Source organism: Paramormyrops kingsleyae, chromosome 22 (genome assembly GCF_048594095.1).
Source record: "Paramormyrops kingsleyae isolate MSU_618 chromosome 22, PKINGS_0.4, whole genome shotgun sequence".
NCBI lineage: Eukaryota > Metazoa > Chordata > Actinopteri > Osteoglossiformes > Mormyridae > Paramormyrops > Paramormyrops kingsleyae.
The window spans coordinates 21,871,409-21,893,302 of NC_132818.1; the positions used below are offsets into that span (position 1 = coordinate 21,871,409).

General features: G+C 48.4%; 2 protein-coding genes across 7 annotated transcripts in view; one reads left to right on the forward strand and one right to left on the reverse strand.

Annotated features, from left to right (window-relative positions):
• LOC111856763 (RNA binding protein fox-1 homolog 3-like) overlaps nucleotides 1-12,286 on the forward strand; it is an 84,513-nt gene extending 72,227 nt beyond the window's left edge. For 4 of the 5 annotated variants that reach the window (XM_072704911.1, XM_072704915.1, XM_072704912.1 and 1 more), the window contains 5 exons: nucleotides 1,220-1,352; nucleotides 3,214-3,253; nucleotides 4,917-4,975; nucleotides 6,324-6,387; nucleotides 8,830-12,286. In XM_072704911.1, coding sequence (XP_072561012.1) covers nucleotides 1,220-1,352; nucleotides 3,214-3,253; nucleotides 4,917-4,975; nucleotides 6,324-6,387; nucleotides 8,830-8,874 — 341 coding nt within the window. In that variant the 3' untranslated portion in view covers nucleotides 8,875-12,286. The remainder of the gene's footprint in view (nucleotides 1-1,219; nucleotides 1,353-3,213; nucleotides 3,254-4,916; nucleotides 4,976-6,323; nucleotides 6,388-8,829) is intronic. The other variant, XM_072704914.1, reaches the window with a different exon arrangement.
• Nucleotides 12,287-15,447: 3,161 nt separating this feature from the next.
• Nucleotides 15,448-21,260, reverse strand: engase (endo-beta-N-acetylglucosaminidase). 2 transcript variants are annotated; one of them, XM_023836944.2, is made up of 14 exons: nucleotides 21,069-21,260; nucleotides 20,679-20,724; nucleotides 20,115-20,316; nucleotides 19,867-20,015; nucleotides 19,438-19,592; nucleotides 18,876-19,024; nucleotides 18,393-18,564; nucleotides 18,191-18,294; nucleotides 17,999-18,110; nucleotides 17,412-17,593; nucleotides 16,966-17,108; nucleotides 16,752-16,848; nucleotides 16,556-16,667; nucleotides 15,448-16,476 (listed from the first exon to the last, which is right to left on the reverse strand). In XM_023836944.2, exons 3-14 carry the CDS (start codon nucleotides 20,138-20,140, stop codon nucleotides 16,099-16,101), a joined length of 1,779 nt encoding a protein of 592 aa, XP_023692712.1. In that variant the 5' UTR covers nucleotides 20,141-20,316; nucleotides 20,679-20,724; nucleotides 21,069-21,260; the 3' UTR covers nucleotides 15,448-16,098. The 2 variants fall into 2 exon arrangements, with proteins under 2 accessions (XP_023692712.1, XP_023692710.1); XM_023836942.2 differs by having other exon boundaries at nucleotides 20,679-20,752.
• Nucleotides 21,261-21,894: the final 634 nt, after the last annotated feature.

Sequence of the window (21,894 nt, forward strand, 5' to 3'; positions counted from 1 at the left end):
CACACACACACACACTCACACACACACGCTCATTCTTTCTCCCTCTCTTCCACACACACACACACACACTCACACACACACGCTCATTCTTTCTCCCTCTCTTCCACACACTCACACACACACACTCACACACACACGCTCATTCTTTCTCCCTCTCTTCCACACACACACACACACACACACACTCACACACACACGCTCATTCTTTCTCCCTCTCTTCCACACACTCACACACACACACACACTCACACACACGCTCATTCTTTCTCCCTCTCTTCCACACACACACACACGCACACGCACGCACTTCCTGACACGTGCTGCTGGATATCCCAGTCTTCCCAGGTTAATCGGCAGAACTCCTGACACGTGCTGCTGGATATCCCAGTCTTCCCAGGTTAATCGGCAGAGCTCCTGACACGTGCTGCTGGATATCCCAGTCTTCCCAGTTTAATCGGCAGAGCTCGCCCTTAGCCACTCCGAACCCCATTACCCTCTTGGGCTTTGAAGCATAAGAAAAATACAAAATGGTATCATCTGGGAAATAAAGTCAACAGTTCATCTCGGTCTGATATTTTCTTCTGTCACAGTTCTCTGTAATATTGTGTTAAATCATTGTTCTGTCCGCCTATCCTGGTCAGGGCCCGGGGGGGGTGGGGGGGTGGGGTGCAGCACAAGGCTGGTGATGCCAGATGAATGCCAGTTGGGTTTAATTGAAGAAAATGATCAAAGAGACTCTCTGGGGCGGCACGGTGGCACAGTGGTTAGCGCTCCGTGCGCGTGGCATTTGCACGTTCTCCCCGTGTCCTCATGGGCTTTCCTCCAGGTACCTTGGTTCCCCCCCACAGTCCAGAAACATACTGAGGTTAATTGAAGTTACCAAATTGCCCGTAGGTGTGCATGTGTGAGTGAATGGTGTGTGAGTGTGCCCTGTGATGGGTCGATGCCCCATTCTGGGTTGTTCCCTAACCTGCACCCATAGCCGTTGGGATAGGCTCCAGACCCCCCACAACCCTGAATAGGGCAGGTGGTTACCGAAAATGGATGGATGGATGGATGGATGGATGGAGATTCTCAAGCATGATTGTCATTAATTCCCTGAGATGAGTCAGTGGGTGTTGTCTTGGATCCTCTGTTTAATTTCTGATCCGCTAACACTGCTACGCTCTGGCAGTGGTCTCTCTGTCCAGCTCCCTTAATGGTGGCTTGTCTCCCACAGTGACGGGGTTTCCCTACCCGGCCGTCGGGGCTGCAGTGACCTACAGGGGCAGCCAGCTGCGTGGACGGGGCAGGGGCATCTACAACACGCTCCGCACCGTGGCCCCGCCTCTGCCCATCCCGGCCTATGGCGCGTGAGTATGGCACCCGGACTGCCCATGAGGGAGGAAAAACAGAAAGACTTTCAGGGGCTCGGACATTAGGGGGCATCCATGAGTGTGTGAGCATGGATAACGGAAGAATTTGGTACAGCTTTCCAGGGGTCCGGCCATGTCTTGGTATGACCCTGTGAATGGGCAGTAACGCTGTGTGAATGAAAGGAGTAACGCTGTGTGAATGAAAGAAGCCTCACCATCTCATCTGAGCATGTGACACCGTGAAGCTGACAGTCGATCCCGTGTAGGGAATCTGTTAAATGGTTAGGTAGAGCTAGTCACACAATAGCAGTTCAATGCACACATCCAGGGGTGCCATAAAGGGGGGCAAAGCTAGGGCAATTCTAAGTTACTCAGGGTCCTAAAAAATGTGGAACATAATTGGATCGGTCTGGGTTGGGGGGCCAATATGATATGCTTTTAGGGAGCCCAAAATCTCAAGCTGTGCCCCCGTACATATCAAAGCTGAGGCCTCAAGAAGGCCAATGCTGTGGTTTTGCGGTTAGAGTACTGTGGCTTTGCGGTTAGAGGCCAGTGCTGTGGCTTTGTGGTTAGAGGCCAGGGCTTTGGCTTTGCGGTTAGAGGCCAGTGCTGTGGCTTTGCGGTTAGAGGCCAGTGCTGTGGCTTTGCGGTTAGAGGCCAGTGCTGTGGCTTTGCGGTTAGAGGCCAGTGCTGTGGCTTTGCGGTTAGAGGCCAGTGCTGTGGCTTTGCGGTTAGAGGCCAGTGCTGTGCCTTTGCGGTTAGAGGCCAGGGCTTTGGCTTTGCGGTTAGAGGCCAGTGCTGTGGCTTTGCGGTTAGAGGCCAGTGCTGTGGCTTTGCGGTTAGAGGCCAGTGCTGTGGCTTTGCGGTTAGAGGCCAGTGCTGTGGCTTTGCGGTTAGAGGCCAGTGCTGTGCCTTTGCGGTTAGAGGCCAGGGCTTTGGCTTTGCGGTTAGAGGCCAGTGCTGTGGCTTTGCGGTTAGAGGCCAGTGCTGTGGCTTTGCGGTTAGAGGCCAGTGCTGTGGCTTTGCGGTTAGAGGCCAGTGCTGTGGCTTTGCGGTTAGAGGCCAGTGCTGTGGCTTTGCGGTTAGAGGCCAGTGCTGTGGCTTTGCGGTTAGAGGCTAGTGGCTCTGCTCTAGGCTTATATAACCTGGCTCGGACTTCACCATGCGCTCAGGGAGCCGTGACGATGTCGGGGAGATGTGGTAGGTGAGAGCAGGTAATACAAGGAGTCTGAACAGCAGGACAGAGCACAGCTGATGTACCACGGCCTTGAACAAGGGGGAGGAGGGAGGAGGGAAGCAGGAAACTGGACACTGAGTGAAAGAATACAAAATAGAGGGGAAAGCATGGCTCCCATTCCCACCTCGGGCATCGATTGCTTTCTCTGACACCCGTGCTGGGTTGGGGGGGCGGGGGCGCAGGGGGGAGACCTGCATTATTTATTTGCCCAGGCAACACTTTCATCTAGTGAGATTTCCGTAGCTTACGGCGCTGCCGCCTTCCCCTTGAAGAGCGTGGGATTTGTTACGGGGGAAACACGGGTTAGGATCCCTCCTGGGACTCGAACACACAACCTTGCTGGTCGTCGGGCCCCTGAAAGCCAAAACAAGAGCACAATGAAGGTGAGGTCGCGTGTCATCAGGCAGCCCATGGCCATTGGCCGAGGTGGGGGTTTGTTAAAGCGAGGCGCTTTGGAGCACGACCCGTCCAGCACCCGGCAGCCTGTCAGAGCCAGCATCGTGTCGCGTTTTATCGTGCAGGATGTGACTGAGCCCTCTCTCTTTGTTCTCTCTCTGAACATGTTCAAAACGCTGGCTGGCTGGCTAACACCGCCCCCCCCCCCCATGTCTTTTTTTGCAGAGTCGTGTACCAAGATGGCTTCTACGGGGCAGAAATTTACGTAAGTGCCCCCGTTCGTCACGAAAGCCCATGCGGGACGTGTTGCTTCCTGTGTGGCCTCATGGCATCAGCACCAATCGCCTCTGAGTAAACGCCACTTCGGCAGCCGTGTGTTTTTAATTAGCGTTTAATAAAAAAGGGGCCTGGCACCTGTGCCTCCCCCACCAAACTGCCCGTGCCTCGGGTTTTGGCGCCCTTTGCCACCGGCCGGGATTGGTCGGGTCTCGTCCCTGCGTGGTGCTCTGCTATTAGCCTTGGCATGGGTTCATCTATGACCTCAGCCCGAGTGCGTCCGAGGGGACTGTCAGCTTGCCAGCGTTCGACTCCGCCGCCCTCTTTGTCCTCCTGAATCGGCTGACAGAGCCCGCTTCGCCGCCGCCCGCTGCTGCCCGCTGCCGCCCGCTTCCTCGCGGGCGAGACGCCTGACTGCGTCCGCAGCACCATCAGGTTTCCCTGGGCTTCTGTAAACCCCCACTGTAGCTCTTCGACCCAGAAGGACGAGCGTCGACTGTTGCGTCGCGCCGTTACCACGTTTTACGTGCTCCAGTGCAAGGGCTTAGCTAAAGCCTCTGGTGCTGTATGCATTGCCAGTTCGGGGAATTGGGAACACTGGTGGGCAAACCAGTGCCAGTTTCCACTTCTTCTCAGTGCGGTCTCTCGGGAGCAAAGCCCACTCGGTGATGAACTTGGCAGAGTTCCCGCCAGAACCAGACAAAAAAAGCTGGTCATTGTTAGACGACCGGCTCTCTAGAACAAACAGCGGATAACAATGAATTTGGAAATCTGGCTGTTGAAGGCTTAGAGGGAGACAGAACCATGTGACACAAAGTTTGGAGAGCAGGCCTAGAGATTTGGTTTTACTTTATTCCTTTTCCAAGGATTAAATTTAAACAAAAAGGGAGAGTTCACAGGACTTTCGGTACTGAAGCAACACACGCACAACAAACAATATGGAAAGCAACATTCACTAGGCTGCTTTGCACAGATCCCTACCAGGGACTCATGGGCCACACAGGAAGTTGCTTACAGAGGAACAGGAAGTGTGCTGTAAATTAGGAGAGTGCCCCTTCTCCCAGGACGAAACCCCCCAACCCCCCCCCCCCCCACCACCACCACCTCTACCCGCTTCCAGCATTGCTCCATTTCACACAAGCTGTTGCACATCTGATCTCAGCGCAGTTCCCAGCTGAACAACGATCCATAAAATTTAAAAATAAATGACCACATCCATTATTTACACGCATCCATCCATGGCAAATGCAGCTCTGGGTACTCAGACCTGCACGGAGCCAGTTTGAAGGGATAACTTGTTTTTAATCAGAAAGGTGGAGAATTTCTGCTCAGAACAGCGATTATTTTTCATGAGACGTTCAGCCTAACATGAGAATGTCGTCTCTGTGCTGATTGAGCTCCACTCTCACATCAGGGCACTATTCCTTTCTGCGGGGCCCGGCCATGATTAGGAGCAACACTTTGGGTGCCCCGTGGTCATAAATCCCGTGAGCCTTTCCCATACTGTCACCCCCTGTATCGGTTCCTCTGCCAACCCCCAGTTGAGATAACGCCACACGCATTTTCACGCCGAGACGCAGACTCCTCTGCAACATGAAGCTGCCTGTGATAAACCTGTGATGAAGTGCAGCACCCGTGTGTCCTGTTTGCAGGGGGGTTACGCAGCCTACAGATACGCCCAGCCCACCACCGCTGCCACCTACAGTGACAGGTAAGAACTCTGCCAGGGTAACAGCACCTCTACTGGTCAGGAGCAGAATTGCATGCTGTGGGAAAACAGGAACGTTACAGGTACCTTAATTTCATCCATCTGTCTTCCTTATCCGGTACCGGGTCTTGTCGGGTCGGGGCGGGGCAGGGGGGGAGGGCATTACTGGGGCATAGGCAGTATGCCAGTACATCGCAGGGCATTGCTGAAATTACTGTCCCAACATCCCATTTGCATGCTTCACCTCGAAGGCAAAAGTCTGAACTTGGGCTCCTGTGACCCCCCCAGGAGCAAAAATGAAACACGTGACCCAGTTTGGCAGCAAACACATTCCGATCGTTTCCAGGCTAAAATAAAATTGCTCTCAGCTGCTTCTTCAATGAATGGCTGTAGGTGTGTCAGCGTGTGGAGCTGAAACCTTCCTCACGCAGTGCCCTCCCTGTCCCCCCCCCGCGCACCCCTCCCTGTCCCCCCCCCCCCGCGCACCCCTCCCTGTCCCCCCCGTGCACCCCTCCCTCCCCTCCCCAAGGCCGATGTGGTTCTGGTGCTGGCGGTTTGGGGAAACACTTGCCGATTAATCCCGTCCTCTGAATGCCCTGACAGGTTAAATCTTCAGGAGATTTAGTATACAGCTCCTGATGGCACGGTGCCCCGGGAGCCCAGGCCAGACCGATACCATCGTGTTTATTAGTGCTTGTGTGAGCTCCGGAGCTGGAGCTGAACCAGGCAGGATCTTAGAAAAAGAAGGGAAAAATGTCCCTTGAAGAAATGGGTTTTTTAAATTTTAATTGTTTTTCTTTTTAATTTTAACTGCTGGTTCTGAACCATCCATTCTGTACCTAATTCTTCTATTATAATTAATATAAAAAAGGATATGTGCTTTCAGAGTCACTTGGAATTGGAAAGTAAGCCCTTTTAGGGCATGATAGTACCCGGTCGGAGCAGGTGCATGGGGGAGAGCTTGCTATGCATCCCGAGGCCGCCAGGGGGCTCATTTCGTGTTCAGCTCTCAGATGACAGCAGGTTTTAGAGACACCTTGAGCGGCTCACTTAGTACCAGTCAGCGATGCTCCGATGACCATCGAAGTGTATCTGTAGCATTTTTCTCTTTAATTACCCGAGTGTTTTTTTAGACAGCAGGCGGCGCTGTGGTTAAACAGTTAGACTTGTGGCACAATGAAGTGTCGCAAGTCGGCGGGGTGGAACGCGGACTGCAGTTGTGGGCGGGGGGGGGCAAAGCAGTCATTTCAAAAAGAGGAATGACAAAGACCCCCCCCCCCTCCTCCTCCCGATGCCCCCCCGGATGTCCCCTCTCCCTCCTGACGGCCTCTCCCCATCTGTTCACCTGCAGTTACGGCAGACTCTACGCGGCAGGGGACACCTACAGCCACGCAGCCTACGCCGTGGGGACCATGGTGAGCATTTAGCGAAAAGCATGAGTCACACTCATAACATCTGGCAGAGACGTGCGAGAGAATCACTCACAGGGCACCTCCATTTAAAAAGAGGGGGAAAAGAGGTCTGTCAGAGAAGAATGTTACTAAATGTTTATGCAGTCCTCTTGGCCTTCGAGCAGAAATGCCGAAATGATTCAATTATAAGGGTCATTTTTGAACATTCGTACTATTCTTTAGTGTACAACTGCAACTGATAAGCGGTCGTCACATTGTAAAAAGATCTGGTTTCCATGGTGTTTCATGTCAGCAAAAGAATTCCAATGTTCCATCTCTGTGGATAATCATCCCAAATTTATGTCTGTATGGGTGACAAAATGAATTAACCCGGTTATTTTTTATACTCTCTTCAGAGCATGTTGCACATTTTACAGCGTTGCACTCAATTAGTTAATGTTTGTTTTTAGCTAGCTTTTGCGGCTAACATCAAAGATGAAAAATGGATGACCAAAATAAACTGTAAAGGTGGGATTTTTTTTCTCCGTTATGGGTGGGGGGATATGTTCCAGCTGAATAGTCGAGCGTGCTGCATCGTGCCGTGGGTGCGAGAGACGGAGGGAACGAGGGGGAAGAGCAACTCCCATCACACTGGTTTGACGGGCGCTTTTTAGCAAACCAGCTATCTACTCGTCTCTGCTAAAGCCAAAATCTGGGCCTTTTTAAGAGTGCACAATTTCCCGGAGCAGCTGCTAGCTAAAAGCTTTCATTAATTAACACCTTTTTCTCTTCGTGTATATAATTTAGTCTGTGTTGACAATATTCTTTTTCTTCTTCTTCTTTATTAAAAATTCTCCTCCCCGCCTTTCAATTACATTCAATTCATTTTTATATAGCGCCTTTCCCAACGTGGATCTCCTAAACCACTTAACAAAGAAAACAAACAGTGGCGCTTATTGACATGCCATAGTTTAGGGTAACAGTGCTGCACAATGGAATAATGAATGAACGACAGAAGCTGACAGACGCTGCGAAACAAAACTCCATAGTTTGATATAAAAAATTAGCTCCAAAGTGAACCGGCTGTCCCCCTGGCTGTGAATATTAAAAACGCCAGAAAGTGTTTCTTTTGGGGTAGCACTGTCTTCCTTTCTTCCCTTCCTTCAACTGAACGCATTAAATTCCGTCCTACATTTTTTCGAAAACCAAAGGTGGTGGTGACTGGGAGACTAAGAACGGGTAAAATTCTGCGGACCAAGTACATCATTACGTCATAATGTTGAGGCTTGGTGGGCGCTATGGTAACAGCCAGTTTCGCTATGAATGCTGAAAATATTACACATTTACAACTGAAAGAGATCTTCTACGACATGCCCAATAACTCATGCTACACACAGTACATAAAAGGGTATGTCTTACCACTTGTGCTGTACATGCCAACACATTTCAGTAGTGAAAATGTATAATTACTGTCGACTGAGGAGGTCTGTTTGCGCAAAATAAAATCATGCTGTTGCTCACAGGGAAGAGAGCTGAGCAGCTGTCATCTAATTCGTGCAAGAAGCTAGATATTTACGCAATTTGAAGATAGTAAACAAACACATAAAGTTGATGTAAACGCCAATAGGTACTCAAGGCTGCAAATGCAGGTCCTCTTCTGGGACTTGCCGTATTTTGTCCATCTTCTTTACTGATACACACCAGCTCGTGTATCCTCACCAGCAGCGCAAAGCACTATAAATAAACGTAGAGGTGACAAAATCCCTACAGAGAGGTGGTTCGATTTTAATTATTGAATTACGCATGATTATTGCTTCTGCTGGAAACTGGGGTGCATTTTGCATTTAAAAAAACTGCTCAATAATTAGTTCCTCGGAGGTTGTGTAAAATTCTCTTTCTAGTTAAGATTCTCGGCGTACTGAAAGTGCTAATGCGTCCCACGTTCATGAAAGTTTTACAGAACCTGGAGGCGTCTCAAAATTTGGGGGGAATTCAGTCTTTGAAGATTTAGTATTTAGCCTTTGGAGGCAACCCAAACCGCTGGAGTGAACCGGCGGGAGCCTTAAGAACCCTTTTTTGTACTTTGGTGGCAGGTACTTTTAGGCTAGCTGTGACACCTTCAGTCCGGGCTGAGCGAAAAATAATTGCCGGAGTTCGTCGAAATCTGTTAGATTTGTGGAATAAAAAAAAACATCAACAGAACGAGAGAGGAGGGGAAAAACTTCATAGCGATGAAGTTATAATGACTGCTATAATAAAAATCTTTATTCGCTAAGACAGCGACACACCCCCCAGACCCCCAAGGCGCCATGGCGACGCGCCGTCACGTGACCGCCATCGCACCACCTGTAGCTGGGAGGAGAATTTTTGTGTAGAAGAAGAAAAAGGGTCACGGCGGCTTCTGGAGCCGCTAACCCGGTATTAGCCTTCACACTGACTGGGGTTTTTTCATCTTTGATGTTGCAGGCTAGCCTATTCAAAGGAGGCTACAGCCGCTTCTCCCCCTACTAAAAGGGAGTAACCGTATCCCGGCAACAAAACATAAAAACGTTAAACGCCGCCTCCTCCTCAGTGGAAAACTATTTTGAACTAAAAGCTTCTGGGTCATGGCGCCGCGCCCCCCTCCCGCGCCTGTACGAGACAGGTTTTTTGTTTCGAAAAGTGTCCTCCAGTGACCTTTCTTACGATGTAATGCCCAAATCTCTGTTCAGTTTGTCTTTATTTTTTATGAAATGTGTACTGATGATTACTTGGCGCAAATGGCATATTTCTGGTGTCTGTAATGCAATTGTTATAAATTTAGCCTAAAGAAAATGACCCCCCACACACACATAAAACTTGTTTAAACCTGTAGTGTAGAGCATGTAGTAATCTGTTGTGATGTGGCTTATACTGGGTTATTGAGTTGTTTCAAAATTGACACTGATTTCCCACAATGCAAAGCTTTACAAATTGCATAGATATCCCACAATGCAAAGCTTTACAAATAGCTTCTGTTAGTTACTCAACTGCAGTCAAGCAGTGGTTCTCCCAGTCCATGCTGACCACAGGTCTCCGCTGGTCTGTTATACGGTGTGAGGATGGTTAAGGTTCAATCAGGGCTGTAATTAATGTGTAATCAGCAGGTGCTGTTACCCAGCAATCACTAAGCAAATACGTCTTATCCAAAGCAGCTTACACTACATAGAGTAGCTAATACGTTTTGTCTGTTAGTGTAACTGGACAAAGCCACGCAAGGGCCTTGCTGGCGGTGTGTCTCCGTAAGCATGTGTGTCCCTACCGCTTGTTCGCAGCCCCCTGGTACAGTTGAGACAGACTCACGTAACAGAATCCGGGCGAGCATTTTCAGAGGGTCGGGGTTCGGTGCCACGTGCCCGCTTTCTCTCTTGCTGCTACGGCTCCCGCGAGCACCACGCCCCCCCCCCAGCAGAGTTTACAGTCTACCGGGATCACACGGCGTCTCGAGAGAAGCTAACCCGCCCGGGTGTCCCTCAGGGCTGGAGCGGCGGGGCACCGCACGCTGCCTTCTGAGCGTGAGAACGACCGGAGAGTGATTTCACAGCGGCGCGTAAATATCGGAGCCACTCTGTACTCTCGAGTGAAGCTCTGGGCGTACTTTACAAAGCCATTCTATCTGCAGGTCGACAGATAATACATGTGCTTTCGTTTCGTTTGTTGAGCGTTTATCTGCCCTTCCCATGAAGAGGCTGTAGTCTGTAAGTCTACTAAAATTTATATTCACGTTGTTGTGTAAAATATAGTCTTTGATATTACTGATTCTCAGTTTTTGGAACTGATCGCTACATACGGTTTACGGAACTCCTTTGACGGTGTCTCCTGGAGCCAAGGGCCTCTTTTTGAATCTCTAAATATGCTCCTTGTGTCTCACATTAAGGGAATTGCACCGTAGGTTCGCGTCCGAATTTACACGCGGATCGGCGCCTCCGTGCCAACTGCTAGCGCGAGCTCATTTGCTGAAACTCCAAAGATTGACGAGAAATAAAATGAGCCGAGCAAAGGCATAAGACTCACAGCCACGAAAACCAGCAGCTGTTCAGGAATACAACTCACTCCTGCGACTTAAAAATAATCGTGATTGCATAGTATCAGTCGCTTTGTGCGTTTCAGTTTTTCTGAGAACAATTAAATTATTTCCGAGGTGTTATAAGGCTTATAATCTTATTGCTAGATTAATTTGTTATTCATTCGCATATAAAATTATGATAGACTGATCTGGCTAGTATATTGTACAATGGTCTTCCATTCATATATAGGACATTTTCAGCTGGTAATACTATCAGACTATTACAACATATGTGTGTGTAAATATACATTCATATTATTGAAGACAGTTGTGTACTGTAATCATTCTAAATTTCATTTAGTGCTGCATTATTATGATTCTTTTTTATTCTTGCATGACAGTAATTTCTATAATGAAATGTATAATTTTTTTTAGATAACAAGCAAAGTACATATTACTGATTCCGGGTCTCTTTTATATTTCACTATGCCGTCTGTCCGATGGGTTTTACCTGAGGATCTGATAATGAAGATGTAAAATATGTATTGTATGTTATTGAAAAAGTTCATTTTTTTAATATTTAAATTTATGTATGTATGCGAGATTTCAACAGAGACTTCTGGGGTTGTGGAGAAGCAATCATTTTGCTACAAAAATTCTACTTGTGCAATCGGTAAGGTCTTTAGGTACAATTAGTGTATATTTCTGTAGAGCATTCTTCATCCTTCATGGGGAACATTACGGTCCAAGGTGACCTACAACTGGCAGTTGGGTTTTGGCTATAGCAAACGGAAAGAGTTCTTTCATAGTCAGCTCATACCTCTGACCTTTGGATAGAAAACCACGACATGTCCCGAACCAGAGGGCCTGACACGTCCTGTGAGTTTCTGCTGTCCCGGAACACCCATATTAGCCGTTTAGTCAAGTTGTACTGCTGATGTGCCGCGCAAGTCCACCTCTGTGTTTATTTACGAATGTTTGCATATGTCTCTTTATTTTTAGTAAAAAAACAAAAAAGGACACTGTATTGGGTAACGACGGTCAGCACAAAGGGAAAAAGGTGGAAACGAGGAAGGAGGGAAAAAAAAATCTTGAAATACAACGCCAAAAAATACAAAAAAATAATAATTAAAACGTGGCAAAAGGAACTCCTTCCCTCAGGGCTGGCAGGTAGAGGGGAAGCACGCGGCGTGTTGCCGCGGCAACATCACAGCAAGCCAAACAAGGGCCACTTTCATCAGAGACCAGAAGCAGAGGAAACTCAACTTTTTTTCTGTTCTTTATTATATTTTATGTCGTTATTACAAGATCTGTATATATATGACAGTATTTATGACTGTTTTTGGTAAGACATGGACAGTGCAGGTCCCATGAGGTTAACGCACTGAGTCCACCGGGAAGAAGGTGGGACATCCTGTCCAAAGGCCAGTCATCAACTTGAGGGCATTTTGCTGCTGACCTTCCTGCGGACTGGACTACAGATCAGCTTTTGGTGGGAGAGATGGGGGCGGGACAATGATTTGACCTCCCATAGGTGGCGCTCATCCTGTGGGTCACTTCCTGTCAGGAAGCTGTGTCAGGGTCCCCCTGCCGGACCCATGTCCCGGGGGGGGCCTCATTCCCGGACTTACGCATGCCAAGCTCGTGACTCAGATGGGGCTCTTCCGGATTGGATCTGGTGTGGACCTGGACCTTTTGCCCATGGCTGTCCCCGTCGCTGTGCAGTTCTTCCTGAGGTACCTGTGTGGGCATGTCCAACCGCAACTGGAAATGCGGCACTGAAACACTGGCCACATTCCATGCATCTCCTTGTCACAAATGTAACCTTTTCAATCTATTGTTGTTGTTTGTTTTTTCTTCAATAAATGGTGGTTGTTTTATGGGAACATAAACAGTAAATGGATATTAATTTTTCATTTTTTTATTATTTCATTAAACAGTTTTATCAATGGGACTGTTAAGTATATCTAATAAATGGGTCCAGTTAAGTAAAATGATTTAAAAACTTCAGTATTTTTTTTTTACTAAATATCCATATATAAGCAGTTATATGAATGCATCATTGGAAGGTTAAAAGCTTAATCAGTGAGAATTAAGCATTCATAAGAATACAATCAACCATATTGGACGTAAGTGAAACAAAGTATTTAAGTTTCACTCAATACTTCTAAAGCAGTGAGTACTTTCTGTTAATTAGTTATTATTCAGCCAGTGTTTTATTTTTTATGTCTTTTTTTACATTTTTTTTAAGGGAAATAACTTGAAAGTATTCAAACAAATGTTCCCTCCAGATCTCGTGGGATGTGGAAGTTGAAACTGTTTATTTTGGTGGTCAGACCTTGCCAAAATGCTCTATCAATTGGTATGTAAAAATTCAGTGCTGAATGCCAAAACTGCAGAACAATATATTTTGTGGTTCAAATAATCATAACACAGTACAGACATCCAGCACCAAATACAGAAACAGGGGCTCAAGGTGTGAAAACGGGAGCAAGCAGGGAAGTTGGTACCTGAATCTCCATCCATTTTCTATTCCCGCTTATCCTGTGCAGGGTTGTGGGAGTTTGGAGCCTGGTACCATGTTCTGCACATTAAATTACAACTTCCGGATGTGGTCGAAGCTTCAGAGAGAAATGATGGGAGATGATAATGAGCAGAGCATCAACACCGGAACGCTCGCCATGTGGTCCGCATCCATCGAAGCGGCGCACAAGTCGGCTGATGCTGTAGGGCCATGTTTCCCAACCCGGTTCCCGGGAACACACAGACAGTCCATGTTTCCCAACCCGGTTCTCGGGAACACACAGACAGTCCATGTTTCCCAACCCGGTTCCCCGGAACACACAGACAGTCCATGTTTCCCAACCCGGTTCCCGGGAACACACAGACAGTCCATGTTTCCCAACCCGGTTCTCGGGAACACACAGACAGTCCATGTTTCCCAACCCGGTTCCCCGGAACACACAGACAGTCCATGTTTCCCAACCCGGTTCCCGGGAACACACAGACAGTCCATGTTTTTGCCCCTTCCCAACACCTGCGGACTGTCTGTGGACCGGACTGGGAAACACTGCTCTGGGGAGAAGGCATACTGGTCAACTGGGCCTTGAAACAATCCTAACTTGGTTGGTGCTGTATACGTATGGGTGATGTAGAACATGCCAATACCAAAACGATAGCACCACAAGAAGAAATGCCAGAAAGCAGAAGGAAATGCAATAGACTTTCAATTTCATCCTTCCTTTAGCTTTTCTTTTTCCAGTCTCTCCACATTTTTTCCTCTTTTTCTTTTTCAATCTAATTTTGCCAGTCCATATTGTGTAGGACATCAATATAATGGCTCTTTTTGTGCTGCACCATGTTTGTTACCTGTGGCCCGATTCAGTTTATTTTCCCACTTTTCAATCTGCTCGCAATGTCACCTTTTTTCATCTTCGACTTGCACTCCCGGCTCTGACGGGATGCTGTAATTTCGTCGGGAGGCTCCGGTCCTCCGGACAGGTGGAGGTGGCCTGCTCTTCAGGAGGTGGTACTCTGTGTTCTCTGGGACCTCCTCCGAATTCAGCCTACACGTTTCTGCTCGCTGTTTCACCGGTGAGCGGAAGAGAGAGGTACAACCGAGGAATTTCTTGGCACCGTTGCTGCATCGACGGCAAGCGCTATGGTTTTTTCGCTTTAACTGCAGTTATCGGCGTATCGATTAAGGTTGTAAATGTAGCCACATTATGCTAACGACTGCTGGTTTCAGACCCCCTGGGATCCCCCCCTCTAGCTTTATGTATGGCGTTTTCACGCCTAACCCCCCCCCCCCCCAAACTCCATCCGTGTGGGTTTCCTCCCACAGCCCAAAAACGTAGTTAGGTGTAGTTAGTGTGTGAAGCAGTGTGTCTCTCCTTTGATGGGCTGGACGGGCCCCATATCCCAGGATGGCTCCGGTCTCCTGCCTGATGCGTCTTGGGACCGACTCCAGCCTGGCCCAGGCCTTCTGGCATTTTCTTTCAGCTTTCCGAACGCCCCGGAGGTTACGGGGCGGAGCTCGCCCGCTCCCGAGGCCCCGCAGACGCAGTGGGGGGGGCGCTCATGTGAGGGGCACCCGTGACGGTGCGCCTTCCTGATTCCGCGTCCTCACACGATAGGAGCATCGAAGACGGCGAGACCTACCGGTGACACCCAGCCGTCCCGGATGGTGTCGCATGCCTATGGTAATGTATCTGTCAGTACTAACAGGGATAAAACCCACAGGAAAGAGCCCGGCATCAGGCCTCGATCCTCTGTAATGTGTTACTGTCAATGTGAAGCATCCACACATCTAAGGAGCGCCAAATTGGCGGCTCCATAGTCAGTGATAATTGAACCCTGATGCAAATGAATCTCACATCGGCCTGTAAAATATCAGCTGCCATCCCGTGATGTAAATAAAGCACGCGGCTGCCTGACCATGTGAAACAGGCCGTCCTTTGGCCATTACGATGCAGTTCTGCGTTACGTTCTGAACCCAAACACCGCTTAGATGGTGAGGCCCCGTCTCACTCCAGTGTGCCCGTGCATCCGGACCCCGTGGTCACTCTTATTCTCTCAATCTCCCATTCGTTGATATTACCCCTTTCCATGTAATCCTAAAAAGCATCCTCATTTTTCTATTGTTCATTCTACAATCAAACATAATGTGCTCAAATATAAATACGTATTTGAGTAAAGAACATTTTAGTTTTGCATCCTCTAAATTTTATTTCCAAGGCATTGTGGAGTTACCATTTGGGCAGGTACCATCTTTATTCACGCCGACGTGAAACGTTTTTGAGCCTGTTTTCTTGCGCTTGTTTTTCTCCCATTTCATGGGCATTTGTCTTCAATGTCTGATAATGACCAACGGCCAAGAAACAGTGAGGTGTTTAACGGACCAGAAAAGCTACTTCCGTCTCTCTGCTCCAACAAAACCGCAGGTAGGAGCTGTGGACAAGTGTGCCACCTTGTGGAGATGTGTAGAACTGCAATGTGGAGGACAAACCCTCACCAGTAATGAGCAGGAAGAGGTAAAGACAGTCATGGAACATCACAGCTGTGTCGACTTTGGTTTATTTATGGTCTTACAGCTGTTTAAAAGATGTTAACATCAAAAAAGTAAAATAATGGTATCTCATGCTTCATGTATAGCTCGTAAATACAGTACAGTGAGAAAAGAAAATCTCTAAAGCTGTTTACCTGGGTAGTGAATAAGTGTATATTTGCCCAGAAAAAAAAACAGAATTTAACATTAGAATATTAGAATTAACAGGAATGGTTCCCAAAGCTCTCCTTGGTGATACTGAAGCCGTTCTATGCATTTGTTAGATTTCACCAACAAATCACCTGATTATTTAACTTGATCAGTTAATTAGCCAAACACAGAATACTAGCAGTCAAGTCAGCAAAATACATGCGTTTGTTGGATGGTTATTGCAAATAGTGGGGTGAGTTTAGGAGAGCTTTTGAAATGACTATGCCGACACTCTCTGACACATCAAATTTTCACTTTCATGAAGATCATTTAAACATCATTTTCTTTGAGTAAGACTTTAGCACAGCACAATAGAAAATTATATACCCCCAGCACATTATTTGTGACAACCACAAAAGGATGTGTATTAATGTCCTTATCTTCATTTTGCCCCAAATCCTGCATCATCGCTCATCACTTCCTGTACAGACAGGAAGTAGGTATGTGTCAAACGCTACTGCACTTCCTTCTCTGTGTAACTCAGTACACATCGGCCCCAGTGTGACTCCGGTGTGGTTGGTCCCACTCCCACAGGCTCCACAAGCAGCTCCACCCTGCCAGGTGGATCAGGCACAGTCAGGCCACACACACGGTACAAGGTGGTATACGACCGGCCAATCAGGATCGGAGAGCGGGCTGGAACGTCCAGTTGGCGCCAGTGGACCCGGAAGTGTCGGGCCACGCGGGCCGGATAGTTCCAGCGTAGCGTGATGCTGAGGCACACTTCGCCTGCGCCATCTGGCCCCTGGGAGGCACGCTGCCACACGGGGCGCTCCAGACGCACTCCCCCTAGTGGCGGGAGAGGTCTCCACATGCTCTCAGCGTCCAGAACCTGGCAGGCAGAGGAGAGCAACCTTCAGCGTATGTGCGCTTCACTAGCCATGTTCAATGACAGAAATGCTCCCCCTCACCGCAATTTCCCCGATTCTGCAATGGAACGGAACGTCCTGGTCCTGGGTGGTACGGGAAATGCTGACACCAATATCCAACAGAGCGTAGTCATTGGGCTTCAGGAGATAACACCTGTATAGAGACCGCAGCAGGTCAGGCCCTGTCCACTCACCCTCTACTTGCATTTTTCCCCTGGGATCCAATCTCCCGTCTTACCTGATACTCCAGCCTGACATCCACTCAGAGCTGCCCTGGGTGAACTGCTTCCAGAGCCGGTGATCCTCAGCGAGGGCTTCCAGCTGCACGCTGGGGCCTGATTCCACATGGACACACAGCAGTTCATCAGCGATGACCGTCGCCAGTGTTCCACGGCACCCCGAGACACCCCCCTCGGCAGGGATTGACGGGGAAAACCCGGAATTTCACTCACATGGGCCCGGCTCCGTGCCGTCCGCAGGACGAGGCTCGGCATCTGCGGCCCCCATCTCCAGGGAGACGGCGATGCCGTCCGAGGGTTTGCAGATGAGGGACACAAAGGTTGTGGGAGCCAGGCGTACGTGGAGGGAGAGGATTCTTTAGGAAGACAGACAAGGGCCATAATACAGGTCACACCAGCATGGGATTCACCTTACAGTCCAACGTCTCTGACATCATCAAAGCGTGCAGCCTAATCAAGCTCTGTGGGTCCCTTGAGGGGGACCTGTGAATGCAGCTGGTCAACGAAGCTGTGGAACCCCGCTGAGAATGGTCTTCAGATATGAACATACTCCTTCTACGTGAAATTGACTTAATGCATTTTGTTTTCAGACATATTTCAAATGTAATCAGAGCACGAACAGAGGACCCTAGACGGAGGAGCCACGGCTGAGGTCATACTTTGCACGCAGCTCAGTGAGCTCGGGTGGGATCGTCCCCTCCAGCACTAAGGAGGAGGCCCCGCTCCAGGCATCTTGAGGGCAACCGCGGATTTTCAGCGAGCCACCCCCTACGGGCTCAGGCAGGTAGAGTGGCTGCACCTCCTGGGCACTCAGGTTGAGCCATCTCTGCAACTTCTCACGCTGTGGGAGGGCAGGAAGACAGATCACAATCCCGACAGCAGCTCCACACAACAGACAGCTGGGTAACGCCTGCTTTTCAGGGCTTTTATCCAAAGCGACTTGCAGTAGACGGAAGGGTTATTACCAATAGGTACTCCTCCTGGGATTTGAACCCACAGCCTTTGTGTCTTATTTAGCTAGAGGAGCCTAAACTGATTAAACCAGTGTTTCTCAAACCAGTGCTCTAGGACCCAGAGATTGTCCAAGTTTTTGCTTGCTTCCAACTCTCCGGGGGTCCCCAAGAAGTGGTTTGAGAGATACTGGATTAAACAACATAGAGCAGATGTGCAAAGAAAGCCAGCATCACTGAGGCATAACCAGGAAAGACTTATCCAGACTTGGTGGCTAACTTGCGGTCTGATTCACCTTCCCCTTCCAGAAGAAACTTTGCCCAAATCCTTGGCAGAAGGACGAGACGAAAGGGAGGGAGCAGGACAGGTGATGGGCATGCAGGAAGTCAGCGAGCAGACCCCAGAACCTGAGAGGAGAGGGACGAGCCGTATCGTGATTGGGCAGAGTTAGGTGGGCAGGGCAACACAGTAGCAAAGCGATGCCCACCTGTCCTGGTTGGCGCGGAATTCCGTTTTCTCATGACACTCATACACCCAGCCTGGAGCAAAGATGGCCGCCGACAGCCCATGTTGGCGGATCAGCTCCATAGCCTGGGGTGTCGAGAGGTCATGTTTCTGCTCAGCACTGTACCGTGGCACGCCTCTCCATCCAATCCCCGGCAAACTCGGCCTGCGGTTCTCGCACGTACCTTGTTGGTCTCGAACTTGCCGCCCACCACCTCCCCACGTGCAAACACATCCACACCCACGTAAATGTCAGCCAAGCGCTCCTTGGCCACAGGGTAGGTCTGCATCCACTCCAGACTCTGCGCTGTCCAGTTATAGTTAGTGAAAAAACCATCGCAGGCCTGGAAGAACACTCTGGAAGGAGGAGGATGAGACAAATGAGGACAAAAAAAACAGAAATGGAGTTTTATCAGGGATCATGCAAAGCCAGTGGTTGAGGTCTCAGAAGTTTCTGGTCTCAAGGCCCTAATCCAGTGTTTCTTAAACCAGTCCTCGGGGGCCCCCAGATCGAGTGTCTAGCAGGGAACTGGGAAGGAGCATCAACATGGGCTGTCTGGGGGTCACTGAGAACTGGGGCAATAAACACTGCCCTAGTACTGTGGGTGTAACGGTACCACTCGCCTGTCCCCACATGCCACTGGGAACCACTCCAGCCCCACTCTTGCCTGTTTCTCTCATTGAGCTCGTTCTGCCACTTGAGCTCGCCGCCCTCCAGCACGCTGTCGTACCAGACAACCTGGCCGGACGGGATGCGCTCGTGTGTCTGGTCTGTCAGATAGCGCAGGAAGAGGGGCATGTTCTTCACGGCCTTCTCCTGGAAGAATGACGGACACAGGCTCGGTAAAGGTGCAGCCGCGTCAGGCGGTGGGAGTGAGCCATGAGAAGGTGCCGTGTTTACAGAAGCACAGTGTGCAGAAAGGGAGAAAACCAACCTTGTGGCTCAGAAGCTACCAATTACCCACTGAGCTACCCCCTCTGGAAAGGCAAGGTTCTCGACAAACACTAAAGTTGACCTCAAGTCAACCTTACAACAACCCTGTACTGAAACTCAGCCCTACATCCTCCATGGCTCAGGAAATGTCTCAGGTAAGTCTGTTCTACCATCAGAAGCCCATACAGAGGGGTGGAGATTTACGCTCTCCAGCCGCATGAAGGAGGTTCTGATCCAGTCTTGGGGGCAACCCGGGGTCCCTCAGACGGAGCCAGTGCCAACATCCCTCCACTCACACTCAGGTCGTTCTCGATGTTGACGAGCCAGCCGTCGAAGCCATAGCAGTAAGAGATCTGGACCAGCTTGTCCGCCACCATGCGGTATGACTCCTCGTCCTTCAGGAAGTCCTCGCACACAATCTTGCCGTCCTTCCACTCCGTGATGAAGGTGCCTGAAACAAACCAATCAAGGGTCCCGCTGCTATCAGGACAGGAAAACACGGCAATCACTCGCCAGCTAATTATAAACTGGCATTCAATACAAATCAATCAGAGAGCAGAATGTATCACAACATGGTCTTTTAACACAAAGATTTTTCATTACGGTGTAAAGAGTGGCTTAACCCTCAGGAAAGACTTGTTTAACCCTTAGGAATGGCCGTTCTCCAGCTGAATATCAGCTGTATGGGGAACTAATCTAGTAAGTAATTAAAGAGTAGTAATCACCTAGGACAAGGACGCCATGTTTGTGTGCCGCATTGGTCCAAACAGCAGGAGGAATCGTCACCATAATATGGCTGAAGTAGTTGAAGATGTCTATGTGGTGCCAGTGATAGAAGGCGTACGGTGTCTCCACCTCCGCCCCCTGAATGAACCTGGAGGTTAAAGGGCACCCTCACTCTCAGAGCGCGACACCTCCCGCTACACGTCTGCGACACCAGGCCCACACGTAGCGCCGCACCACCCCAGCCCACCTGTCCTCCAGATAGCCCCCCATCATGTCATGACAGACCAGCGTCCTGCTCCGCCTGCGTGCCAGTGGAGGAAGCCGGGCTGCCAAAGGCTCCGCTGCGACGTTGAAGGGGCTGGCCTGACTCCGCTGCCATGATCGCAGGTCCTCAAGCGAGTTCAGGGCAGAGCTGATTGGTTCTGTGGTGTCTGGGTCATAGTGCGCACCTGTGGAAGAAAGACACTGACAGCCTTGCGAGCTGATCTTAGAAAACGGACGAACAGCTGACGACTACAAAGCCTCACACATAGTGGATCCGCAATTATTCTCTGTGAGGGCCAAATTCCATCAGCAAAGGTGGGGGGGGGGGCAATTGGCCACTTGGTGACTACTGTTACACAAGATATACTTTACATTCTCTTTAAATAACTGGGTGTAATTTTCCCCCTAATTTTGCTTCCAACCCTAAATAGAGTCGGTTTTATATAGCTACACAAATAACTATCTTGGATGAGACTTTTTCTCACTGCTCCAGGTGGCATTTAAATAAACTGTAGACTCTCTCCATTCGTTTTTTCTTTTTTTTTACCTGATAAAGATGGCGGCTCATAATTCACCACTTCATGCACAGTACCCTGGGGTGAATCGAAACAGGACTCCAAACTGTAAAATAATACTTTAATGTATAGCCTCACTTTTTCTAATAGAAAAATCAAAAATGCATAAATTATCAATAAAAAACACGAGCTCCGCAAATAATCATTCTTATGTTATAATACTGTTTAAAACTATATCTACTACGTTGCGTCGTACAGATATACAAAATTACTGTACATATTTCACATTTCAAAACTGCAAGCTTTAACAAAGTGGATGTACGTTTTATTAATTTTCTATCCTACAAGATTATGTTATCAGGATGTCCGGTTTTAAAATACTACAAAAAACACAGTATGTGTTAAGCTAGCTGAATGGCTACCTGTCAGTTTTGTTCTTTTTGACAGTTTCATCATTGGTGAATCCACGTCGTTCTTTTCTTCTTTTCAGGACCGACATACTATCCCTTTCTATCGTCCTCCCATGCTCCATTTCAATATGCAGAAACTAAGCAGTTTTAAAATAAGATGAAAACATGTCACTTAAGGGCCGCACTTCCTTTTCGATTCTGATTGGTTTGTGGTATAAAGGAAGTTTGTTTTCATTGGCTAATGGATACCTAGTTGAACAGTCACGTGGGGGAAAAAAAAGTCGAGTGAAGACTGAATGCGAAACAATGTCAGACTTTCTAAAATTAATGCAACATTGTATAGTACGTGGTGCACTGGTAAGCTGTTGCCTGTTTAACTGCAGAACATGCCAGCACATGATAATGTTAATATAAAATAAATGCCTTATTTTAATAAGACCACAAGGTGTCAGTATAACACAAAGTTTATTTGAAGTTGTACACTGGTAACAAAAGAATACAATATACTTGTCACATCGATGACTCGCCGTGTTGTTAATGCTATGCGCTAATATCAGAGCTACAGATGGGAGCGTAAGAGATCTATGTTACGAATTAAATAAGGCATTTTAAAAAATGTGTACATACATTAATTATCGTATAAGCTGCTGTTTATCATACCTTATATATTTACTGTATACGAGCGAAAAAGTTTTTATATAATTTAAAACGTATTCCAAAAACATTACAGTCGTTTTAGAATTATGGACGTTACACTCTTAGCTGTCCCCCATATAAATAACTGCAAATTTCACGTATTTTATACTAATACAATATGTCTATAAATATACATTTCAAA

Coding starts and splice junctions, on each gene's coding strand:
- engase (XM_023836942.2), bottom strand. CDS start 21,178: ATGGAGCATGGGAGGACGATAGAAAGGGATAGTATGTCGGTCCTGAAA. Junction 20,016..20,114: donor GGGGGCTATCTGGAGGACAG/GTGGGCTGGGGT, acceptor TTTAACCTCCAG/GTTCATTCAGGGGGCGGAGG. Junction 19,025..19,437: donor ACATCGAGAACGACCTGAGT/GTGAGTGGAGGG, acceptor TCATTCTTCCAG/GAGAAGGCCGTGAAGAACAT.